General features: G+C 38.0%; 1 protein-coding gene across 3 annotated transcripts in view; it reads left to right on the top strand.

Moving 5' to 3' along the window:
- Positions 1-14335, top strand: part of WDR7 (WD repeat domain 7) — a 275561-nt gene that overhangs the window by 115058 nt on the left and 146168 nt on the right. For all 3 annotated transcript variants that reach the window (XM_075184972.1, XM_075184981.1, XM_075184988.1), the window contains one exon: positions 2219-2332. In XM_075184972.1, the coding sequence (XP_075041073.1) occupies positions 2219-2332 (114 nt within the window). The remainder of the gene's footprint in view (positions 1-2218; positions 2333-14335) is intronic.

Below are 14335 nucleotides of genomic sequence, written 5' to 3'. Positions count from 1 at the left end.
CGCACAATGTGTAATATTTTTATCAATCCCGATAGCTATTTTTCCGTGTTTCCTGTGTGTTTAATCTTTCCCTTAATTGCACGCTATCATTTCGGAGGATGTATTGAATTTGCAATAAAATAAGAGGTAACCCATGTAAAACCCCAGAGATCAACAATATCCGTCTCGGTTATGCACATGTTAAATTGTTCCATGCAGGAGAAAGAAAAAAAAAAATCAGAAACTGCTTTCTTTTTATTGGGATTGATCAGGATGTGACCTGAGCCATCTCTGCGAGCCCGCAATATTAATAATCATCGTCAATATCCTCCGGAGTGAGGAATGAAGGGATAAGACCGGGGTCCCTCCGGAGTGAGGAATGAAGGGATAAGACCGGGGTCTTATTAATAGATGTCACTTGCAGTGCTTTAAATGTATATTACGCGTTAAAGCAAATGAGTTATGTGTTTATAATCTTTTCATGGGGGATCGTGATTAGAGAGCTGCTGTGATTGGAGAAAAAATGGATTAAAATAAATGTGACGTCATTTAGCAAGAGAAGATTGATAGAAAATTCAAAATTGCGTCATTTTATATGAATGTGTTGATTGGTGTTTTGTGTGTAGATCTCAATATTTACTGTTTTTTTCGGTCGGAGCTGCAGCTTATCATCGGCTTGTGCCTTTTGATTATGCTGCAAACAATAGGTAATTACTGTTTTCCCTAATTAAGGGATAGTGTTGCCTATAGCTTAGGTATGCTGATTCCAGCTACATGAATGAATAGAGTAAGTTGTATCCGGTAGCGAGAGCTGGTTGACTTACACTCAGTGATTCCAAATCGACAAGTACGGGACATTAAAGAGGGAATTCAATTGGCCGCGAGGTCCAGCTGCGCACATTTGCCGCCCAATACGGCGCAGAGATCTCCGCTCGTTTTCCCTCGTGGAGATCATAGTAAAAAGTCAGACACGATGGGGCATGTTCAATTGTTTAGAATCCCCACGGCTTTAAAACTATTATTCATTATTATTAACCATTATTACGGTAATAGTAAGCTGGATTTCAGCTCATTGAGCCGCGAGCTGAAATCCAGCGAGAAAACTACCATAACAACGGTATTTACGCAAGATTTTTGGCTAGAACGCCAAGAATTGAATATGCCCCTATAAGTCTCCGCAGTGTTCCGGAGGCACATCGCAGCACGTCGCGCCCAATTGTGTCCCTCCCCTGATAAAAAGATTGTCCAATTATTTTGGACAATACACTTTTTCTGTTCTTACCTCTCCCCACCCCCTATCTAACATATAGGGGCATATTCAATTGTCGGCGGAAACGCAGAAAATCCCGCGGTCCGCGCACGATTACCGTTATTACGGTAATCGTGTGCGCAAAACAGTTAATACGGTAATTTACTCGCTGGATTTTACCGTATTAACTATAATAGTTTTAACGCCGCAGAACTTTTGGACAATTGAATATGCCCCATAGAGTGTCCCTCCTATTACCTGAAGTTGGGGGCTATGTCACGCACAGAACAAAGACTCCAGTTGTTGAATCCTTTTTTATTATAGATGAATAGAGAGCTTTAGCTTTGGTTTACCCTGTTTATCATAAAGTCATTACTCAGGATTCTGTGGCCGGCGTTCTATCTCCGGTTTCGTTTCCTAGTAGTTGTGCTTTGCACATCTTCCAGTATATGTTATATGAAAGTATTGCTGAGCGGTGGTTATGTGTCTTGTGTACAGCACTAGCAGCGCTCCTGTGTAAGCTCTATACGTATTACGTATTAAGAATGTATGAGCAGCAGCTGCAGCACAGGAAGACTTTTATCTCTAAACACCTCATCATCTGATTTTACATTTATTATAAATGTCCAGGGCCCTGGGACTCTCAGCGCTCTCTGAGATTTTAAGCATCGGAAAAAATTCTAATTAAAGGAATAAAAAATAAGTTGTGTTATTTCTATTTTATCTCCTTTATTTGGCGTTGTTTTTCTGATCCTAGATCCTCCAGTTCTTCCCCATAATCCAAAAACGTACTGATTTTAGGTTAATTTGGCTTCCTATGAAATGGACTTTAGTATGTGTTTAAGTGTAAGATTGTAAGCTCTCCGGGTCAGGGACCGATGAATATATGAATGATTGAACATTCTCTGTACTATATAAATAATGGATAATAATAAATAATAAGTATTGTTATGCTCTACATGTTTACGTATGTGATTGACTCTGTTTCAGCCGGTGTTACGGCAGAATCTATTCAGACTGGCAGCGGGAGCCCAGAATCTGTGGGGTCAGAGGTCAAAGTTCAGGAGGAAGAGCACGACCTTGTGGATGATGACATTGCAGCAGGTAAATGTTTTATATTGTATAATTATGCAATTTCAGACATGGATATTTGCACAAACATATGTGTTTCATTTTTTGTTTATATACTGTGAAAAAATATATGTGTGTTTTTATACTGCAAAATATTTTTTTAGATAACTCTCCAAATTATGCTGTATATTTTCTTTCCATTTCACATAAACAAAGCGGAGATTAAAACGTGATTATTAATAGGCTCATAAAATTTCTATAACTATATTATTTGTCATGTAGTTATGTCTCTAGTTTTCGATCAGACTACTTTCATACTTTAGGATGACAAGGATTCTGAAAGTGGTGTTTTTTTTCCCTTTAAATTTTAATTTTGCCTGTTGATAGTCATCTGTATTACCTGGCCATAATGCATTGTTTCACTTCAGATTAGACATATAACAAGCTTCTTTTCTTAAAAGGATTTAATACTATTCCTTGGGGAGGCAGAAAACTTCTGGTAGTCTAATGATGTCCCCAGACAGCTGCAAAGCCATCATTATTTCTATTGTCTCTTATTCCTGTGCTTTCCTGACGTGTTACTGTAAAGTGTGTCTATATCTATATATGTATGTTTTGGTTTACACATATGTAGTTTCTCCAAGCAGACACTGTGTTCTCAGTTTGCATAAGACTTGCAGTAAGGTTACTGACAGTTATCTAACATTAGGCCGTAATCATGGTGTATTTGTCATCACAAGTCTCTCTCCTCTGGAGTTGTACATTTGGAGGAGTCGGAGAACCTATTACATAAAGTGTGAGGTGTGTTGCTTGTGGTACCACAGTATTTTGGAGGCAGCTACATTGTGATCTGAGAAAGCAGTCTGTTCATTCATAATGATCTAGCCCGGTGTTGGCTAACCTGAGACACTCCAGGTGTTGTGAAACTACAAGTCCCAGTTTACCCTTCCAGCAATTAACTGCTATATACTGGCAAAGCATGCTGGGACTTGTAGTTTCACAACACCTGGAGTGTCACAGGTTAGCCAACACTGATCTAGCCACATCCGCGAGTGACGGTTCTTGTACCCAGTCCAACGCAGCACCGGTCAGTCGCTAGTAGCTGGGAAAATCTCTGAGGCACAATGCAGTCTAATAAAAGCGCTATAGAAAAGAATCCACCCCGCCATGCTTCAGGAATGTCCCGCGTGCTCGTAGTTCGAAGGTCCCGCTCTGTACTGTTGCTCAAATACATCAAACAGCAACAAAATACTTATAGTACTTTGTAAATGGTGGTGTTGGCTCCTCAGAGCGCCTCTACTTCTTCTAGAACACAGAGGTGTCGCTTTCCCAGAGTGTGGTTTATCTATTCGGAGCTGTTCAACAAAAACTTTACTTTTTGTAAATGTTCCAAAGCGGCACTTGTCATCTGACTGTGTGTATGTAACACTTTGAATAGTCTACTCTTGGTTTGTTCATGAGCTGGTCCTTTAGCTGAGCCGTACCTGGGCAGGGCAGTCTTCTAAATGGCACTCTGTAGCTGCACGTTGTTTTCTGCTAGGCATACTTTTTAATCCCTCAGATTTGATCTGTCATCCAATACGATCTCCTCTAGGTTTGCTCCACTTATCGTTAATGTAATGTGCTTATGAGCGGAACAGACACACAGACTGTGTTCTCCTTTCCAGCTGCTAAGACGCAGCACGTCAAGTACATTATAGACACCGATAGGAACATTTTTCAATGTTGCAATAAACAGAAATTGCTCAAAATCTAAGAACCTGTTGAGATCAGAACTTTAAATTTGTTATGGACAATCTCAAAACATCAAGGGATAAACGCTTGTTTGTTGGAAATCCGTTTTCACATTTTTGAGTCTGTGACCTTGAAACTTCTTCAAACCTAGCTGTTTGGTGAATCAAATTACAGCCTGTTACACTCTGAATAAAATGTTTGTTTAGTTTTTAATAAATATCTCCTCCTGGCCTGAGAGAATTAGGTTTAATGTCAAAATTTGCAGATTGTTGAGTTTTACAATTGGTGAAAACAAAGTGTGCTCCTTTTAAATGTATGTATGTGAACAAAATAGAATATTGTCTGGCATCACTGTATGTCGGCACATAAATACATCAATAGGAGAATTGTACACATTTCATTGATTTAAAGGAACGCACATCAGTTATACTGATTCTAATTTGATTTTTGGGAGTCAGACCCCTCCCCTCATTGGTTGCTGCATAGTTTGAAAATGGAGACTTAGGAAGGATTTAAATGTGACACCCTGAGTACACATATAATATACAAGTTAACCCGTGCATGATACTCATGCATTCTAGTCAAATCAAGCTACTTAAGGTGTTAAAAAGGTTCTTGTCATGCATTTGGGCCTAGCCCAGGCCTCCTCAGGGGAAGAGCGTTACTTCCCGATGCAAGCGCCCTTTTTTAACGTGGTTTTGTCCACGTGTCACCACCTCATCATTCTTCTCCATCACCTCATCCTTCATCTTCATCGCCACATCCTTCATCAAGCTACTTAAGGTGTTAAAAACTCCCCACTGTCACCCCCGGCAAACACTCCCAACTATCACTTCTCCTTCAAGAAATATATAGGTCAGTGTATAACTCTGCCCAGCAGGTGGCGCTGCAGCTTGGTTTTTTTTTTTTTCACACACGCCACTAGGCATTTATATAGTAGATACTGGCGAGGGTGTCACCTACAGGAGATGCCATGATGTTGGCAGGAGAGCTTATCCCACTATAGCTATGTTGTGCACAATGGTCTCCTACTTATGTCTATGCTGAGACATAGTGATTTTATAGAGTGTTTGTTTCAGAGCACCGGACTATATTTTCTTTTGTTGAGTTTTTTAAATCTTTATAAATAAAAAAACTTCATGAGATATAAAAAATTAAAATGTAAGATATGTAGTCTGCTTTGATGTCCCATTAAGTATACTGAGTGAAATCAAGATTGGGAAACCTAAGTTGGTAAGAATTAAATGTAAATTGGATCTGTTGATGATATGGAATGACCCAATATTACTTTATCAGTTTACAATAGTTCCGTTACAATAATGTTAATACATGGGTCTTCCACATGAACAAAGGATAAATGTATTCCCCCTACACCAATATTCAATTCCTAATACCAAATACTCCGTATAAAATAGATAATACACCAAAATAAAAGTTTGTAATATGCAGTATAAGTATTGTAGAAAGACAAATGATTGATGCTTAGGGGCATATTCAATTCTTTCGTTCCCGCACCGCGTAAAAACTATTACCGATATTACGGTAATAGTTAGCTGGTTTTCAGCTCGCGGCTCAGGGAGCTGCGAGCTGAAATCCAGTGAGAAAATTACCATATTAACTGTTTTTCCGCGCACTATTACTGTAATAACAATATTATATTTGTTAGTAAGTGGATATTCACTTAATGTAGTCATCTGCATTTCAATTTGTCTTCCACTTTTCTCTTTTTTTATACCTTTATGATTCTGACATGTATGAATGAATAGGTGTGTACACACACACACACACACACACACAATGTGTGTGTTTATAATATATGTCGCTATTTGAAAAAAGGAAAAAATATCTACTATGTTTTTGTTTTTGTATTTGAAAAATGCAAATAAAATGTTTTGGAAAAAAAAACAACAAAATGTTTTCATGACGTTGGATAAAAAAATACGAAAAACTGACCTACCTCCGCTTCTCCAATACTCCGTTCTGGCAAAGGGGCTACCGTCGCATCCATCGGGGGAGGGGGTACTGTTGCAGCCTTCGGGGGAGGTGCTTCCATCACAGCCATCGGGGGAGGGGAGATACCATTTTCTTATTATATTTATCTTGCTTATGATCACAGAAATCTTTTTTTTTTTTTTTTTTTGGTTTAGGGAGTAGTTATGTCTTTACATATCTAATGGAGCTGAACATTACTTTAGATTACTTTTCAGAAAGTACATTCATATTATATAATAGAGAGAATTTATTGAAATGATCATATGTTGTTTTGTTCATTACCGCAATATAAAGGGACTACACCTGTTTTCCTAAATGGCAATAAAAAGGTGGAAATGTAAGGTATATGTATGTAGAATAATACACATACACAAACCTAATATAAGGGATTTTTTTTTTTTTCAAAGTATATGAAATATTTAACACAGGAAGTAGACCACAATGTGTTATTGAGACGAGCATAAAATAAAATATTGCATCCAGTGTTCCTAAGATCCTCCTACCCAAACATAGCCCCGAATCAATTGAAACTAATAACGTTTATTTTGAAATGAATAGTCTTACAGAAAGCGAGCAGATGTACTGCGGTCGGAAGAAAGGAATCAGCCTTGATTGAGACCATTTCAAGCTCACCCGAGCTGCCTTCAAAATATGATGCAGCTCTTTTCTGTATTTCGTCTTTTCTAAAGCTAATATCTATTGATCCCTTCTGCAAAGTGATGCGTGCGTGCCGTGGTCAACAAAAATTCCTACCGTCCGCCTTAAGGTCCACCAAACACTTTCATTATCCACGTTGTGTGTTTTTTTTTTTTTTGTAAAGAATCACTTTCACATTAATCCTTTTAAGGATTAATGCATTTCAGTTTAGACAGTGAAAAAAAAGTAGAAAAGAAAAAAGCTGAAACAGTTTACAGGAAAATAGCTTAATTGATGCTACCGTATGACATGTGTTTATAATGGAGGGAAATGTCTGGCTGGCGTTTTTAAATATTTATATCACATAGTCTTTGAATTATCTGTTTTCTGTCACGGGATACTTTGTAGTGTAGAATCTAGACTTTCTAAATTGGGTTTTAATTTGTGTTTTCCTTGCTGTATACACCCTCTTACTTCCTTAAAATTGTCACTCTTGTTTGTTTGTTTTTTGGCTTCTACATTCCTAAAAATATTGATCTGTTTATGGGGGTAGATCGTAAATTGTGCAGTCCGTAAGGGCTGGACAAATCCCAAAAGACGCACAGTATGCAAACATTTAATTTGGCCTCTTTACTTTCTTGGAGTAATTGCCTTGTATTTTGGGGAGTACACCTATTCATAGTGAAAGGTTCAATTCTTCGTGATATGTCTCTAGAACAGTCCACGGAGACACATTGTGGGGATTTTGAGGATAGAATCTTCTCTCATTTTCCCTCGCACCCTGTAGAGAAAAAAATGAGAGGAGAGTCTTACCGTAATAGAGGTGTGCGCAGCCAGCCATCCCGGTGATGTCCAGCAGCACATCGCAGTCGATTGAATCTCCCCCATAGGGTTTTAAAATATTTGAACGCGATCTTTAAAATGCTGCAGCGCCTCGCTGTTTCACTCCAGGATAGTGCAGAAGCCGACGTCTGAGTGACTGGCTTGCAGTCTCCTAGCTAACAAACGCTTTGTCCAAGATGGCTGCTCACACGCAGGGACAGACCCAGTGTTGATGCAGCAGAATGCCTGTTGGGTTTTCCTGTGTTCATCTCTGCATCAAGCTGGGGAATGTGGATGTCGCAGTTTGAAGAAATGGAGCGGAAATACGTCTTTTAGTTTTTATATTTTATATAAGCTGTAGGGGAACATTTGGGTACTTCAGTGCATTTTACCAACATATATTTTATATATGAGAATTTGACTTTTGATTAACAAGTTATTAAGACGTTTAAAAAGTCATTCCGTCAAATGGTTATTGCTCAGAGATAATGTTGTGTCTCTGTGTTCAGGAGTATTTGGGTTGACAATGACATACATGGACCAGTTAGTGGTACTGTACACGTATAACAGACGTTTGGCACTTTTATTGATCAGTTGCTATACTGGAAGTAAATCCAGCGGTTGATGTCTCGTAGCTGTAAGAGAGAGAGTGAATGTTTTCACCTTAACCTTCTCCCTTCCTGCTCTGGCCCACTTCCCCCTCATTGACTTGTTAGCGTACATTCATTTCTGGCTCACTGAGCACTCTGATAGGCTCCTACAAGAAGATATGTAATTTGCATACATTAACAAGCTTACAGGTGATGCATCAGCATCACAAGTTTCTCTTTCTTTTATTGCTGTAGTTTTATCTTCCGTCTGTAAGTGTCTTCTCGCCCCTTCTGCTCGGACAGACTGCTTAGGATGACAATCCCACTATGGCTGCCTTTAATATATTCTGCTCAATGCCACGTCCACGTGGGTGGGTTATTTTAAACGAGTGGACACTTCAGAAACGCTCCTGAGCTGCCCCTCTACGACCTTTCTGTTCTAAAAAATAAAAATGTTCAAATACCTTTGAGAGGTTTTTCTTGTTTTGCTTTGGTTTTCTCTGACAGAACACCAGCTACCACTGGCTGTAGACTGCAGGGTTTTCATGCTATAACAAAAATGATTTGTGTGGTTATATAGTTACACTGTTGTGTACTTTAACCTGTATGAGTTCTTGGTTTACAACTAAAATAAGGCATGACGTTTATTTAGTTAGTAGTATTTACTAAGCAACTTATTTGTGTCATAAATGTTTTATGTTTATATTATATTTGAACTATGGTTTTAGTCCATTGCACCCATACCTATTAGATCAATACTGTTGATTGATTTAAAATTTGAAGAAATTTATATTTTCACCTTTGTCCCCTCGTGGTTATTTTTGGCAGTTACCCTTTACTCTTTTGACTTTTTCAGACGACCACTTTAAAAAAAAAAACAAAAAAAGCCACTTTCTATTGATAACTTGCAATATGTCAGTATGTCCTGTGATACGTAAAAAAGCCTTAATTCAGACCATAATCTATGGGGCATGTAAAATGTGCTGTAACCCATGACAACCAATAGGACATGCTTACATTGGTCTAACCTACATTTTAAACTGATTTCTGATTGGTTGCTAGAGCGGCAGCCCATTCTCGCCATATGAACCTGTGGCTGCGATTGCATATAGCACATTTGTATGAATACTATCCCTAAATAGACATTTACTTCATTTACTATGGACCTGCAGAACTGGTCTAATGTTCACACAACTACAAGTCCATAGCTTGGAATATGCTGCTAGGAATCGCGTGTGTGGCTTTGTTTGCATTCATTTCTCTTTGGTGAGGGGCGAAGGAATTATCCTTTAATTGGAGCAGTTTTAGAAGCAAGTGGTATTCGGTAATTTCAAGCATCATTACAGAGGCAATGATTCACAGGATTATTTGTTAGCAAATGATCCTTGACTGACGGCACACACAAAACAAATGGTATAAAGACTTTGTTAGGACCATACTAACCCTGAAACACATACAGATGCTAACACTCTTACCTTGTATAAATGTCTTCCTCCTCTTAAATAATTAGATGTAAATGTAGGTCTAACACAATGTGGGTACATTCTGATTCTTAATTGAATTTAATACACATGGATTTTCAAAGAAAGCTTTCATGTCCAGTGTACATTTTGCTTTTTTCTGACATGTCTAATTCTATAGGTAAGCTGTAAGTGGTACGTTCAAGTATTCTATCCCTTGTTCTTTAATAAAATGTCATTCAGTTACTAAAATCCTCCAATTGTCTATGGCAAGTGTACTTGTAAAGAGTATCTGATGCCTATATACAGTGAATGCAGCCAGTTTGTGGCGTGAGTTAATTTTCATGGGGGTTCAGCCTATGAATTCACTAGGACCGCGTGACATCACCCAGACAGGAAGTCATGTTGTTCCCTTGCTTAACCAATGGAAAGGGAAATCTCAGCCAAAGAACAGTGTCCCTGGTAAGTTTTAGAATAATTACTGTTATTCTATTCAGCTAGAAGTGTTCCACAAAGCTTTTAAACATGAGTATTGTTTTGGTATAATATCTCTTTAAAGGCATATTGTCTTTGATTTCCATTTGTATCTGATTAATAAGAATATATAGTAATATTTGTGTTGCAGGAATTGTATAAAGATGTTGGGAAATCTGCTTGCAGAGCTTATTTTACCAACTTATCCATTGGTTTGTGTCTCTTATTCCCCCTCTTAAGCCTCCTATCAGTCTTATTAATGTTTGTTAAGCGTCAACAGTTTACAGGTCGGTCTATGACCTTTAGGACCATAGTGCAACATTGTTGGCATGGCCAAGTCCAGAAAGTTCGGAATCACTGAGAGCTGGTTTTTCCAGGCACAGTTAAGCAAAGAAACTATATGATGCTCGAGTGATATTTATATAGTACAAGGCTAGGTAGATGACAGTCGGTGGCCAGATGCGGGTCTCCATGCAGTTTATCTTCTCGAATGTCTTGTGACGCTTCCAAATCGATATACTCATTGTTAATACATTTATTTTTTGGTATGATTTACTCCACATGCTTGTAATTAAAACATTAATCATGTCCTCTAGGAAGCACAGATGTAATGTATGATTTTGGGGAGTATAGAAGGTTTGTGTGTGGTCTATTGAGACATTTCACGCCTTTGATTTGTTTGTTTCAAGTCATATCTGCTTCCAATATGGCAGCTTCCATGAAATATTTATGCGTATCTTTAACGTAGCCATATAAGTGAAATAGAACTCCTTCTAGAAAGGACATATTTCCCGTTTATTGGCTTGTGCCAAAAGCCACTTCCCAGATCAGAAATATCCTTTAACAAAACAACACTGGGCCAGTCGTGTGTCATCGAGTAGCAGAACGGCTTGTGTGACAAACACCTTCTTATGGGCCTTTCTGCTCTGTGGTTTATCACCAATTAGTAAATATTTCAAATGAATGGACCATAAGGGTCTGAAAGCTTAGCACAATTTACTAAATCAGCCCCGTAATCTCTTTATGAGCTCATTCTTTTGTCAGACGAAGACAGGTGTGTGCTGCTTTGTATCCCATTGTGAGAGAGTGACTGTTACAGCTTTTCAGCAATAAGCTGTATTTTAGGCTTTAGTGTAGACATTGTATACAGTAAAATGGAGAGACTGACAGTGCTTGGTGCAGCCTATTCCCCCATATCCCACTGCTACAAGACACACAGAAATCGCTGCTGGTGCAAAATGTGTCCCGTTTTGTGCAAGACAGCATCCATATTCTTATCAGCTAAATGTCATTTTGTTTTTTGCATGTCAATACTTATTGCACACATGTAATATATCACTTGCGATGAACAAAACATTGCTGAAATTCAAATTTCTATAATTATCTTATTTGCAGCCGGAGAGACTGTTCAGGCTGCAAAGTTTCAGCATCTGGAGCAAAATTCTTTTTAAAAATGTAATTTTTGAACAAAATTTGGCATTCAAAAACAAATGTGAGAAACAACAGAACAGGGCAATTTTTTTTATAACCTTAAATTGTGCTTTTAATTCATTTTCATTTTAGTTTGACCAATAATAAGTTTAAAGAAGAGATTCCCCCAAAATCGCCCAATGCCGCAAATTGAGCCATGGACTCCCGGACCGATTTGGTTTTGCTCATCCTGTGTGTGTGAGTTGCACAATTGGGTTTTAATATGGATCTGACTCCAAATGGCTATATAATGTTGTTTAAATCATTATGTGTGTATAAAACAGGTAACTGTGCTAATAGGAAAGACAAACAGATCAAAAACAAAAGCACAGTAACATAATGATATACATTTCTGGTACCAATGTCAGTAAATATATTGGTATTATATGTGGCAGTAATACAGAGGACGCAGCTTCTTATACTGAAACCTACCAGCAACCAGACCACAAACACTCTTCCCTGCCTCTCCCATTCCTGGCGTACATTTAGAACAATGGGAAGGAAAGCTTTTCAATTATTAAAGACTGCACTTGATTTTCCATTTTTGAAACCCTTTTTATTCACCAAAGCAAACAGACAGCAGAAATGCTGATGAAAGAAGATGCCTGTGGTCTCTGACAGGAACAGGGAACCTTGACCTCGGAGAACTGTAAAATAGCCATCAAGGGCCCATTGTACATGATGGGAGAAGGATGATTTGTAAGAGCTCAGGAAGCTGTACGATGATGGAGCTTCATAGGAAGAGGAGAATGTGCACACAAGGGCTGATTTTATACAGCCTGGCTGTGCTCACATCTATCCATGGAGATGGAACAGAACTTTTCCTCCAACGTTCTACGCGATCAAAATTACCATGTAAAATGATTCAGTGGTGAGTTGTGCAGACGTAACTTCACTAGCACAAAGTTTCTCTACTTCAACCTCTTTCAAAACTGGAGATAATATGAATATTCATATATTATTAAAATTGGGTGTTTAAAAAACAAACAATATTTAATATTCCTGTAAGTACTACATTTAATTTTTATCCTTTTATATAAAGTTTACTGTTTTCAATGGAAACATTTTATTACACGAGCCTTAAAATCATCACTACACTGCCTCCTTACTATAAATATATATATATATATATATATATATATATATATATATATATATATATATATATATATATATATATATAAAATAATATTTTGTAGTATATAATATATAGTATAGTATAGTATATAATATTTTATATTTACGTGTGTGTGTATATATGTGTATGTGTGTGTGTATGTGTATATATATATATATATATATATATAATATATATCACACACAAACATATACACACACGCACATAAATATAAAATATTATATTCTATAAATTTTATAGAATATATTTAATATATATAATCTAATGCTATCTAACACTTTAGCTTTAACGGTGTCAATAAATTAAGTCACATAAGTTGTGGGTTTTTTTTCTTTTAAAAAAAGCAAAATGTATTTATTCAAATTAATTATTAATTCAATAAAGAATGACTGTTAGAAGAGTTGTATATTTGTATACCTGAGGCGTTGGTAAATGATGACTGTGGGATTTTGGTGGCCTTTGATTGGGATACAGATGATGACCTATATGGCACTATGAAATCTCCCACTTCAGTGCACTTCTGGTCGGACCTTGTTAGATCCTGAATTTGCCATTTAAAGCTACAGAAGTGTAAAACCTCTTTAATCCAAGTGTTTTAGAATGAGAGGGGGGGTTGCTCCCCAAATACTTTTATAGGAACTTTTCTTCCCCTGGTTGTCCCTATGACACGTCATGTACCTTTATTATTTTGTAAAGTATTTCATTACAGCTATAAAATTATTACTACCATTTATTTTATTAAACTGTCTTTTTTTTCTTTTTTTTCTTCTTTACTTTAATTAACCTTTATATCGACACAAGTTTCTCTAAGCCAGAACCTCACAATGGGTTCTCCTTCCCACAAGTGGCTAAGAAACCTCACCCCAAGTTCAAATGAATGCAGTAGTGTGACAGGATGGACCGCCTATGCCACCCTGTCTGTTAATGCAGGAAACCGGCTGGACTTACTTTTGCCACCGTTCCCTTTCATTAATTAGAATACGCCCCTCCTGCCGCAGTGGGAGGGGCCTGCTGCCACCATGAGCTCCTTCTATGGCACTCGGAACCACGTTCCTTCTGGGTCACTGACGCTACTAGCGGGTCTCCTTGCTGGTGTACCTGGCTGGTAACTCCGGACCTCTTACTATGGATCCGGGTTGCTGTGAATGGGTCCCCCCCCCCCCCCCCCCCTGGCCTATCACACTAACCAGGGCTGCTGGGTAGCGCAGAGCGTTGGCACTGGAATAGCTTGGGTCCAAACCGAAGAGACAGCCGGAGAACGGATTAGATTTTAGGGTCTAATCTGTAGATCACAGGAAAACAGCAATATTGAAGATGATTCCAAGCAGGTTTATGAAGCAAGATGGTTTATTTGCTCACACACACTGGAAGGTCCCAGTGTGATCAGGTCAGATGACAATTCAGAAGAACAACTACATGCTCATAGAGCACCTCTTTTATACAGTTCAGAAATAGTCTATTTTTAGAAACAGGATATACTCTATTTAAGCCGAAATTTACATGCATTTCAAGGCTAACAAAATTTACACTTATCTATGAAATTCACTCTGCCAAAGGCCACAGTAACGACCCCCTGCTGGGCCTTTGGCCAGAGCAGCCATGACACTTCATCACAAAACTTCGTTAGCACTTTCTGCTATCAGACTCCCTTGCACATGTCCTAATTGCAGGTTTCCACAAGCAACTTTACAAATCCTAAACAATGACACTTCCATACACT

This window comes from Mixophyes fleayi, chromosome 1 (assembly GCF_038048845.1).
Source record: "Mixophyes fleayi isolate aMixFle1 chromosome 1, aMixFle1.hap1, whole genome shotgun sequence".
Taxonomy (NCBI): domain Eukaryota; kingdom Metazoa; phylum Chordata; class Amphibia; order Anura; family Limnodynastidae; genus Mixophyes; species Mixophyes fleayi.
This window is presented reverse-complemented; position numbering and strand designations above follow the sequence as displayed.